General features: G+C 26.6%; 1 protein-coding gene across 1 annotated transcript; it reads left to right on the top strand.

Annotated features, from left to right (window-relative positions):
- On the top strand, positions 1-652 carry LOC101222088 (cyclin-dependent protein kinase inhibitor SMR6). The gene has a single exon (XM_004142742.3). It carries the CDS (start codon positions 113-115, stop codon positions 413-415), a length of 303 nt encoding a protein of 100 aa, XP_004142790.1. The 5' UTR covers positions 1-112; the 3' UTR covers positions 416-652.
- The last annotated feature ends 12,707 nt before the right edge of the window (positions 653-13,359 follow it).

Genomic DNA, 13,359 nt, shown 5'->3' with positions numbered 1-13,359 from the left:
AGTTTCTTTTCACTCCTTCATTTTCCCCCCTCATTTCCCTCCTAAATTTCCTTTCCTCTCTTTTTTCAATTTTCACCTCCTCTCTTTTTTCATCCTTTCTCTCTTCTTTTAAATGGGATTCTCCAAAAAATCTCAAATCGACACCGGATTTGAACCCGAACCAAAAAAATGGGTAATCGCCGGGTTGTCGGCAAGGTCATCGTTGAAGCCGATTAACACGAAATCAAAGACGAAAGAGGGAGAAGACGACGGAGACAAGACACCGACGGGGAAAGAAGCTAGAATACCGGAGAAATTGGGTTGCCCGCCGGCGCCGAGAAAGCGTAGATCTCTAAAATCAAGCTCTAATCAGAATCATATGAGGGAGTTCTTTAATCCTCCTGATTTAGAATCTGTGTTCAAGCTAAGAGTTTAGAAGGCCCAATTTGGTTTGTAATAGTTGAGAATTTAGGGGTTTCTCTGTTTTTTTCCTTCTTTTTTTCTTTTTCTTTTTGGGGTGTTTGTTTAATTTTTCTTTTTTGGGGGGGGTTTTCTTTAATATTATTATTTTTTTATGTACTTGGTTAGTTATTAGGAGTAAGGTGATTATGATGTATAAAGGATTTCATATTTGTTATCTAAATGAGTATTATTATCATTATTATTATTATTATAGTTTAGCTTTGTTTAAATTTTTGGCAATTCTCTTGGAATTTTCTCATGAAACAAACAGACCCAGATGGGAAAATTTTTCACTAGTGAATCTCAAATTTTGAAAAGTGGAGAAATTTTTTGAGGGAATAATGAATGAATGTGCATGGATGGGAAAATGATTGATAGTGACAAAAAAAAATTAAAAAAAGAAAAGAAAAGAAAAGGGCTTTTTTTTTTTTTTTTTTTTTTTGGTTAAGGGGTTTGGTCTGACCCACTTCATTTGGAGGCCTATGGTTTGTAGCTTTTTGATTAAAATAAAAAGAGAGAAGCATATTGGGTGAAATAAATTGGAATCCAATGTGGGGTTGGAGGGATTGTTTGGTGGACTTCAAATTTATTTAAATTTTAAAATATGAAATAAAAAAAAAAAATTGTGGGTTTTGTTCAAATTACTTGACCAAAGACCAACTTTGATTGGATTTTGAAAAAATAATTGAGACAAAATTTGTTTGGATTCTTTTGCCCAATTCATATATGGTCTAGTTGGATAAGGTTCTTATGAGTGTTTTATCATCCTCATCTCTCAACAACAATTATCTACTAATTTTGTTTCTTATATATGGTTCATAACTTGAGAAGGGATAAATTAAAGTTATGATGACTAATAAATTTTAATTTTATATCTAATATATTTATTCATTTTTTGGAAATTTCAACCTTGTAAAGTTGTTGAACCTTTTTATTCTTAAAAAACTATTGTACATAAAATTGAGACACAAATCAAAATGTTTTTCATATTTTCTAATAAAAAAGAGTTGAATTTTTAGTTAAATTTTATAAAAATAACAACTATTTACTTTGACTTAGGTAAAATTAAAGAAAGTAGTCGATAAGGACAAGGGTAGGGGTAAAAAAGTGTTTTTGTAAGATAATTACAAAACAAAACTTAAATGTAGGATTATTTAAACACTTTATCAATATTAAACGAAAAATTAAAGGAAATGCATCTAAATTTTATATGGGTAGAGAAGATTTATTTTTAGTATTTAAATGATTTGATTTGAAATGAATGAAAATGAGATTAAAACTTGAAATAGAGAAAAATGGTGTTTTGGAAGTAAAAGAAAATGTCAGAAAGTGGTATGATAAGCTTTGAAGTTTGGAGGGATTGGATAAGCATCAGTTATTCACTGTGATGAGTGTGGCTTTGATTCCCTTTGGCTCAGAAACATCAACTTCATTATTATCATTATTATTTTATTTATATATATATAGAATATAGAATATAGAATATATATTGTATTCTTATTTTGAAATTTGTATGTGTTTCCTAGTAGGAAACACACCAAAGATAACATCCAAATTACTCTATTTTCAATGGGATTTATATTTTTCAAACCCCTACTTTATCTAAGCTCAGCAATAGTTATGGAGCCACTAAGTCACTGTATAAAATTAAGAACTAAGTCTAAAGATATAAGAAAATAAAATCCTTTACCCAATTTGTTAAATAACTTTTACAAACAAACAATAATATGATGTTGTAGTATAATAGTGCCATGATCTCAACTATGACATGTGATGCATTTTTTTCTTCTTGTAAAGTTGTCTTTTCTTTTCTTTTTTGGGAGGAGAAATAAATGTTAAGGTAATATGATCAAAGGAATTTTTTTTAAAAAAATCATATTTTAAATTACTATTTTTCAATATGTAGCACAAAAAATCCTCAACAAAATATGTTTACTGTTTTAAAGCTCATATTTGTTTCATTTTAGGTTTATAAATTTTTTAAAATGTAAATATAGTATATATGTATGTATATATAGAGTGATACAGTATGATATAAATCACATTTACTTAAATTATAGTTAAAGGTTTACTGATGCAACGCTTCATGAGACATCATCGATGTCATTTTCATTATATTGTTTAAAATAGTATATTACATCAATATATTAACATGATATCGTATTGGCCTATATAGTTATAAACTCTATATAAGCCATTATTTAACGTGGGTAAAAAGTATCAATGAGTTGTTTTCAAATATAGAAAAAATAAATCAAAATATTTACAAATATGACAAAATGTTATTATTTGTTAGTGATAGATAAAGATAGATATTAATAGATTGGTGTTATCTTTCATTGTGACACCAAATCTTTTTTCTATATTGCTAAATAATTTTAGCAATTTTGTTATTAAAAACAATTGTTCGATAAAATATTAGTGTGGATATACAATAATTAAAATCTTACATACTCTCACCTCAACTTTCTTCGTTTGTTATTTACATTCTTTAAATGGTTTGGAAAACCAAACCAAATTTTGAAAACTAGAAAAAGTAACTTTAAAATGTTATTTTTGTTCTTTAAATTTGGATAAGAATTAAAGTGGAAAATCATTCTATAACACTTTCATTTTTAAAAAATAATAATGAAACTTATAATTAATAATTCATTAGTTTGAATTCCTAAAATTCTATCTTACCCTATTCATTGTATGATTAATTTGGCTTTCAAAAACTAAACTAAGATAAATTTTAAAAGAAAATCGTTATGGAACAAAGGGTCATTTATAATTCAAATAGTACACACCATTATTATTTTCCAAACTTCCATGGAAGAAGAAGACTCATATATAAATCTTATACAAAACACATAAAATAAAAGAGTTTATGAGTAAATATTATTATGATGTTTTTGCCTTTTCTGACTCGGTATGTTCTTCAATTATTTGGTCAATAAACATTACAAAACACAAAATTAAATACCAATACGTGAATTCAAATACATTACGATGCTTAAGTTAATATCAAACTGTTTGAATCTTCTTTTGCACATAGGTTGATAGTGATGAGTGTTTTGTGGTAGAGATAAAAATATGAGTACCCTACTTTTTAGGCCTATAGCTACCCGGTAGAGCTATATGCTAGAAAATAATAATAATGTTGAAAGATGATAAATTGAAAATCGAGTAATATTTTAAAATTTGTCAATTTTAATCTTTTTAATTTTAGTTCATGAATTTTTGTTATAGAGAATAAACATACGGAGTGTTTTACTTATGATTTTCAAATATTTAGTCTCTATTAGCAATACCTAATTTATAAACTATATCCACGTATTTTATTTAATCAAATTTGATGAAATTTATATTTGAGGGATTAAGATTTTATTGAAAGGATGAAGATTAAATTTAAGATTTATTGTTATATAGTAGAACGAAAGCGAATCCAAAGTATAAATATTTAACCTTAGGAATATTTTTATTCGATTCTTATCGACAAAGTAGATTTGTCACATATTCAAGACTCACCTTTATCATCCACCACTTTTTTCTCATTTGTCATCTATTTCTTCACGAAAGCTAACGTGATACGTTTTTCTTTCTTGTTTCTTCCTCCTAAAATTTTCTCTTCTTTATTATCATCCATCTCCATCTCCAAACATTGGTGTTAGGGTTTATAGTTTCACACTAGTATTTACTTTTCTTGTGTGGTTCTTGTTCAACAACCATTCCTCGAAGATTTTTTGTAGGTGAGCACAAATTTTGTAAAATTAGACATGCTCTTTGAAAGATATATAACAATTAGAAAAGAAACAAGTAACTCATCTATATGGATATTATATATGATCATATTTAATTGCTTTTCCTTAGATTATTCAACGCACATGTATTGAGTTTTTTTTTTTTTTTAACAAAAGTATTGAACATTATTGAAAAAGAGAACAAGATTTTACCGTTTAAGGTCAAGTCACACAAACAAAAAATCACATAAAAATGACAAAACTACCGATGAAGTATGAAATTAAACAAAGTACACGTGAATTTTAAATATTACTCTACCCTTTCGTCCTAGGAAAACCCTAATTTTCTAAGTAATACAATCTTAGTTCGATAACTATTTGATTTTTGTTTTTAAATATTTTAACACTTATCCAAAATTATTAAGAAACAATAATACTTTTTCAAAACCATTTTGTATGTTTTTAAAAATGGATTTGGTTTTTCAAAACACTCCTAAAAAATAGGAATAGTTGCAAATTTAGCAATTAAATTCAAAATAATTAAGTATATAGCAACATTTTAAAAAAATTACAAATATAGCAAAATTTGTCAAATTCTATCAATGATAGAGTCTATCATCGATAGACTATGTTGTAAAAATTGGTCTATCACTGATAGATCATACGAGTCTATCAGTGATACAAGTCTATCAGTGATAGTTTTGCTATATTCGCAATTTTTTAAAAATGTTATATCCTTAATTATTATTACTCAAATGGCCATTCATTACCGTTACCCTAAAAATACGTAAAAACCACGAAACTATATTTTGTTTATGGGCTTGACTTTGGAAAATTGAAACCTAAGTTATAAATCTTAACCCTCGTACTTGATAGTTTTTAGATTTTGACCTTTTCTTTTTTTTTGCTAATGTTCTCAAATTTAAATTTAAATTAGTTTGAACTACTACAAAAAGTAGTTTAATTTTCAAAAACTTGTTTTAATATTCTTTTTAAAATTCAACTAAGTATTTTAAGTTTATATAATTACTTCTAACAAAAACAATGAAATCAGGAGTTTAAGAATTATTTGGATGGAGTTATTTTGAAACGCAAATTAAAATATTTATAAAATATGGTAAAATTTGTGTCTATCAACATTAAATAATTAGTTATTATCATCGATAGAATCTAAAATTTTGATATATTTTAAAAATATTTTCAATAATTTTGTTATTTACTTTAGTTTTCTGGAATAAAAACCTCTCTTCGATCTCGTTAAATTGAATGCATTGTTTCATTGCAAAAGTGGTGTGGTCAATCCATCACACATTGATCTATTTTGAAAAGCCATCTCAGCCCAAGTGTTTTTTATAAGAATTTTTTTTTTTACAAATTGTGATTATTGTTTTTCGACTATAATTGTTGGGAAGTTTATTATTGTAGTATATGATATATGGACCGATTTGAAACTTAAATATATATTTATGTTGATTCGTGTCGATTTCTAGGATCTAGTTATTAAGCATCTTTAATGTATCTTAGCTAGGTCGGCATTTATATTAAAGTAACACTTTCAATTTGGTACTTAGGCACTATTATAGGACCTTATAAGGTATCTTTAGGTTTGTGGAAAAAAGTTTCTTTAACTTTTTGCCTTTTAACTACTACAAGATTAAAATTTATTGATTTTGTATGAACAATATGTATAAGGATTGTGTGTTCTAATGGACTTTTGTTGTTCAAATTATGTGCTATTTTTGCCACTTGTTGAATGAATTATCCTTCATCGATAAATTTTACTTATTTGTAGTTTGAATGCATCCATCTCTAGCTATGTTCAAATTATGTGCTATTTTTTCTTGATCACTTGTTGCTACTTTGTTATTTTATCACTTTATGTTGCTACTTTGTCATATTTGTTGCTACTTTATCACGTTGTCATTTGTATTTTGTTTCCTATTTCATGTTATACATGTGATCTCGAACATCGATTTTTGAAGATTAAGAGAATATTTTGAGATAATTACTTATTTTGGTGTAACACATCTCAAACATGTGTTTTTTACTGTATTTTGAAGAACGGTTATGTCGACAAAAATTGTATTTTCTTCAAGACAACTTATATGTCAATGCAACATTTTTTGTTAGTAAAAATGCATTATGCCAACGAAATTGCGTTTTGTCTACAAGACTTGTACGTAGATGAAATTGAACTTCGTCGGCAAAACTTGTACGCCAACTCAACAATATACTTCAAGAAAAAGGTACTTATACTGACAAAACTAAATTTTATCAGCAAGAACTTCTTCCAATGCGGATATGACGACATTCTCATCGATGCAAAAAAATGCATCAGCATAACTTAGGGCGATGTTTTTTGGACTTTGGTTGACGTTTTTTTATCGTCCATAAAAATGAAGTTGTCGTTGAATCTATCTAAAGATTGTTTCTATGTTAATATATATTATATTGCATAGTTGTTGGGTCAACCTATCATACAATATGTCCCAAAATATGTTACATGATGGACATAAAATTCTGTAAAGTATCTTTTATTTTTTTTCCACATATGAGCATATTCCTATAGAGTTCGTGGTTTGCTATATATATCTTATTATTATTATTATTTGCAGAGTTGATTTATTCCTTTCCTTGAAAATCTTCTCAAAGCTAAGTCATAATATATTGTGATCTTATTGAAAAGTGTTTTGGGTTGAAAGTTTTGAGTTTATAAGAAATTGTCTTCGCTTTAACCTTGTGATTAAAAATGTTTTATCTTTTTCTTATTATATGGTTTTTGTTCCCCAACTTGCGATCAGTTTGGTATGTTTGTATCGAGGGAAGCTTAATCAAAGTTTGAGAAAAGACTTTTGCTTATCGAGGGCGCGTAAAATGTCTTGTATCTTTGGGAGGAGTTTAAGTACGTTGTATTTAGAGTATCTCATACAAAATTTGGATAAGCATTATTGTACTGAAAATGAAAAGGTCGGAGCTCAAAGTTAAGAAAGCCTAAATTGAATTACTCAAGAGGTAGTCGTCTAGTAGATAAGTCTTTTGTTGTAATTGTTGAACTCTTTATGTAGTAAATTTTTTTCCACCAATCATCTAAACCCCGCAAACGTATGCGATATTACATCAAATTGGGTTATCAATCTATCTCTCACCATATATGTTATATTAATTTTTTTTTTTTTGTCAATTATCATGTTAGAACATTTTATATGGTGCATGACATTAGTATTCTATGTTAGATCTACTATTTTTTTTCATAGTTCATTATGTATTTTTGTAAATTTTAAAACTTATAAAAATAGATTTAATATGTCCCTAATTAATTTTTATCATTATTAGGTTAAAATATTACTTCTATTCATGTATTTTAGGGTTTTTTGAAATGTGGACTTTAAAATATCTAATTTTAGTATGTATATTTACAAATTTTTATTTCAAGTTAATTTTTATGGAATGTGATTAAATAATAATAACAATAATAATTTTCATACAAGTAAATACAATATGTAAATATATGTTTCCAAATTTACAACGGAAATGATAATTAAAAATAAAAAAATCGTCTCGATAAAATCGAAAATAAACTAACATTATGAAATAAATTTATGATTTTTTTTAAGGGTACGAAAACTAAAATTGACATGATTAAGATCCAAACTACATGTATAAATTGAAATTTTCAATCACATACCCATTTAAATGTAAAACAAATATCAATTTAGAGCTCTAAATTTTGGACTTGTGTATCAACTCAATAAAGTAATACTCATATCAATTCAAACTTTAAAACTTGCATACATATAACAATTAATACCTTCTATCAAATTTCACTCCATCAACATATATACATGTCTAACTTTTTTTACATTAGTACTCTCAAACTCTTCGAATGAATATTGTTTAAAAAAAAATTAGACACAATTGAATATTTATGAAAGTGGAGGGAATTAATTGAAAAAATTATAACTTATATTACTCTATATATATATATATATTGCAATATTGTAGCTAGAAGGAGAGGATGAAAGTTTAGACTTAAAAGTCATTATACGTACTTTGAGAGTATAAGTTGGATGGTAACTAAAGTAGGCAGATTTTGAGGAATGGAAAAGGGGTTAGTTTTCAAAAAAAGTTAAAGAAGAATTGAAGAGAGAGGCATTTATTAAGAAAATTATAAGAACATTAAAGAAGTGGTATTAATATAATAAATTTGTCGGTGAATATAATGAATAAGATGCATAAAGAAAATAGAGAATGTGACAAAAAAAAAAAAAGAAGAAAAGAAAAGTAATAATATGAGTAATGGGTAGGGAAAATTAAATTGGGAGTATAAAAAAAAACTAAAGATGTGTGATGTAGACAATACGAAAATTAATATTCATATTCATATTCATATTATTTTCTCTCATTTCTCGACCCCTTCGCATGGGGTTGGATTATATTCCATTTACAACATCTCTCTTCTCTTCTCTTTTTCTTCTCTCACTTTCCAAATTTTCTAGAGAGAGAAAACATGTCACTATTGTGGTCCACGTGCTTAATTAGTTCGTATATATATACTCCATTTGTCGCCGTCGAGACGATTGTCTTTAAGGGTGTTCGATATATATATCAAATGTTAGGTTAAATTCGATCGAGATATACATAGAGAGAGGTTGTTGTTTATAATAGCTTTTGAAAAAAATTGTTTCTTGAAATAATCTTCTTTCTTTTTTTTATTAGAAGTGTATTTGAAAATTAATTATATGAATCGCTTTGGATAGATATTTGGTTTTAGGGAGTGTACTTGTTTTTTCAAAATTTATTTTACTTCTTAGTTTTCGTTTTTTAAAATTGTTTTAAGGTAAATAAGTAGGAGGAGTTCCGTAAATTCAATTATGATTAAAACCTACTAAAATTACTAACAAACTATTTACACTCCGTATGACAAAATCGTTCAAAGATAAAATTCATTTATTTTTCTATCGGTTAAATATTTTAATTCTTTTATCAATTTTCTTTTCTAATTTAAATATAATTATTTATTAGTGCTTCTTTTAGAACCATATACAATTTTTAATAAAATTTTAATTATTATTTAAGCATTTAAAATAAAAGTTAATTTAATTTATTTATTTGTTACAAACAATTATTTAATAGTTATTGATTACAAAATAAAAAAAAACAATAATATATTACGTCTATTTTTAGTTTTGATATCTAAACAACCATAATTTAATTATGATATACTAAAATTTGACAAAAAGATCGTCATTATTAGCGATTACTTTAAAAACTACGATAATTCTAATAAAAACCTGTAACTTATAAAAAATCAAACCAATTTTTTTCGCTATGAACCAAATGTAATGAATATTTGTTTACACTACGAGAAAATGACGTCAGAAAAAGATTTTTCGACTTATAAATTTGCGTTGGAATCGAAACCGAAAAAATAAATCGACAGAGGAAACCCCAACGTACGAGATATTCTTTGACATTTCTCAACGCACACAATAAGGCATCTGGAGATGTCAAAGGGATCTCTTGACGTTATATCTCGTGCGTCATACGATCATCTATTTTAAAAAATATATATATTTTCCTATCTCATCATCTTTCTTGCTTAGGTAACCATCCATTTCATCATCTTCTTCAACTTTCTCCTCTTTTACAGTTGCTATACAAACAAACATATATGCCAAAATTTAAACCATGAAGACACACTAAGCAGTAAGTACTAAACAATAAGAAAAATAAAACCATACTTTACCTTCTAAACTTACCATTATTGCCAAGAACATAAAGACCGATTACAATACATTCCAAACCTTTGAATATAACAAAAACAAAAACCAAAAAGAAATATTGGGAGAGTTAGAATAAAAAAAATCCAATGATAGAAAAGAAAATTAAGAACAAATTCAAATGAGTTTATATTTAGAATTTTAAACTTTGAATTACCTCCAACCAAGAGATTTCTGACGTACGTTTGGTTGATACCCATTTCAATGTCGGAAATACTCCAAATTCTTGTAGTGTTTAAGATTTGTGTCATGATTGTTTAATTACTTGTAATATTAATGTCTTTTTTTTCTTTGACCTTTTTAAATTTGTAGATTTTATTTTAAAAGTAAATAACATATAAAACAAACGATCAAAAGTATTTAATTAATAGTTCTAGAGTTCTCTATTTTCAAATTTTTGGGTCACATCTTCCTCTTCTTGAGAAAAAGAAATTTGTGGTTTCTTCATCTGTGAAAAAAATTTTAAACTACCGTAAACAAACTAAATCATGAGTGATCAAAGGTTAAAACAAAAATAAAGTGCAAAGCGTGAAAACATAGGGTTGTGGAATAAGTTTTATATTATAAATTAAACTCAAAACGGTTAATATGAACATAAATATTAATTTGCATTAGAACATAAACTCATTCTATTACTATAAATATTACAATTATAATCGATAGGTTTGATTCCAAAATACATTTGGCAAACCATAAGACTGTACAATTTTATTGTTAATAAGGTTAAAATTCCAAAAACCACCCAACAATAGTACTACCTACTCTGCTCTCCTTTAGCTTAAGAAATTGTTGAAATTAAATTATTCCCGCTAAACTATAACAAAAAATTACCCATCTAAAATAACGATAATGAAATTTTTTAACAACGTTCAAAAGTTTAAAGATATTTTTGAAAGTTTATAAGTACTTTTAATGTAAACTACAAAGTTAAAGAATATTTTATATATATATATATAAATTTAACCATTTATCCTAACGTCATAACTTTGTAAAATTCGAGACTGTGACAAGTATATGAACTTAAATAGTTGAGATATAGTTAATTTTACAAATTTTTTCACAAAATATATTTGTATGGTTCAATTAAGAGAGAATCGTACTTGTAAATGACATGTTTAACGAAAAATTGGTTTGAAAGTGAGTGAGTGTCTTTTTAATATTATTAGTTTTGTTAGAAGAATTGTAAAAACTAACTACACTTTGATTATTCTCTAAAATGCAATGTTAATTATTTGGAAGGAACTCCCATTTGTGAATAGTATAATAATAACAGTCTTACACTATTTTGGAACTACAACATGTGATTTATTTTCACAAAATTTAAAGTAAAAATAAAGAAATATATATATATATATATATTAATTAGATTCTCAAATTTATAATAGTAGAAAAAGAATTAAATTACTATATGATAATTTAATTAGAACACTGAAATTGATACAATTTTATAAGTTGGAGGATTGGATTTTTTAGAAATGAAAGTAAGAGAAGATTTTAATTAGAAGGAAAAAGAAAAGAATATTTAAGTTATATGTCTTTGGATTCCTTGGAAAGGGCATGTGTATATGTCTACCAAATCAAACACTACTTTCTCTCTCTAACATTGGATTCCTTTTTGTTGACTACAAAACACATCAACAAAATAAATTAAAAAGGAGGGATATTTAATTAGTCACAATTAATACACACCCAAATCCTAACTTCCTTACAATAATATCTCTTCTTTATAATCTACATTTATTCTAAACTATTCTCTTCTTCTTCTTCTTCTTCTTTTTTTCCCATAAATGTATGTATTCTCCTTTATTCATAAGATTTATCAGACCTCATCATTTAGGTTATGTATTAGGTTTGCTACTAATTTTGGAGACAAGTATAGTTTGAAGAACAACTTTTTTCTTCTTCTCTTTTTTCTTACAAAATAAAGATTCTAATACTTTTTAAAAAACCTCTCACCAGTATCCTTTAACTAATTATGGTGTAAAAAAATATAATTTGAGTCATTAAAAATTTAGATTTAATAAAAAAAATAGGACTAAAATAGAGAATTGAAAATAATGAAATAAAATTTAAAACTTCTGACCTACATATATATACTAAAATAATATTTGTAATTAAAAAATATAAATACAACAAAATAAACAAAATTGAATATTCCAACAACAATATTTTGTAGGAAATAAATTTAGTGTGTTTTTAGTAATTAATGTATTTGAATTAAAAAAAAATTGAATGTGTGTAGGGAGTGAGTGGTTGTGTTTAGGAAAAAGGGAGAGATGATGAAATCATCGGGTTTTCATCCATTTGGGCTTTTTTGGGCCTATCTGGATGACCTCACCTTTTTTATTAATTTTAAAATTGAAATTTGAGGCGGTATGAGTGCTTGCCCGGCCTGCCCGAGCAATTTGGCGGGAAATACATAATTTTATTTTTATTTATTGAATTTTGTGTGTTCTTTGTTGAAACAGTGTCGTTTTGGCGCCAAAGAGAAAATTTGAAGCCCGCGAAAAGCGGGGGGATGTGGCGGTTATTAACCCATTCCTCTCTCCACTTCCACGTGCGTCTTCCTCACCTTCCACGTGTGTCTTTATGCAATTTCATCTCTTTCTTTCTCTCCCTTTTAATTCTCTGTATCAACCCACTTGTGATTCATTGGGATTACATCTCTTTATATATAGAGAGAGAGAGATTGTATTCAACAACACCAATTACCTCAAAAGAAAAAATGACCAACTCATTTGAATCAAAATTCGTAAACAATCTTTCCTTACCACATACAAATTGAAGATACAAAAAAACCTCTTGTTAACTGTTTGTATTAATCAGCTTCTTTGGTTTATGGATTTACAAGAAAATAAGCCATATATATAGACTAACAAAATATTATTTCATGTATAATAAAACCTCTACCACAAATAGTGTCTCCAATCTCTTCATACAAAATAGAATCACCTGTGATCATCTTTATTTACATGGCTTTTAATTTCTTTGGATGGTAGGATGACAATCATAAACAAAGGGACAAAGTCACTTTACCGATTAAACTTTTAGCTAGGGACACGTTCTTTACCTTCCAAAGTTTGCATATCAATTCGTTACTTACCTTCAAGTTGAGTAATCAAACAGTGGTTTTTAACCAAAAAATATATGTATCAAATCAAAAAGTGTTGAAACCATAAAATATCTTTTTTCTTTTACAATACAATCTATAAATATATATAGACATGCGTTTAAGATTAATTGAGATTATAACTAATCATTTTCGCTTCAAAAATATCATTTTATTTCTTATTTCAAGATTTCATCTCACACACATGTATATATTAGTAAGTCTTATTTGATATTTATTTAGGTCATGGTAACCATTCTATTTCTTTTTTTTTAAAAAAAAAAATTAAGTCGACACTATACCTTTA

The sequence above is a fragment of the Cucumis sativus genome, chromosome 5 (assembly GCF_000004075.3).
Source record: "Cucumis sativus cultivar 9930 chromosome 5, Cucumber_9930_V3, whole genome shotgun sequence".
Classification (NCBI taxonomy): Eukaryota; Viridiplantae; Streptophyta; class Magnoliopsida; order Cucurbitales; family Cucurbitaceae; genus Cucumis; species Cucumis sativus.
Note: the sequence above shows the minus strand (reverse complement) of the source record. Positions and strands in the feature narration are given on the sequence as shown.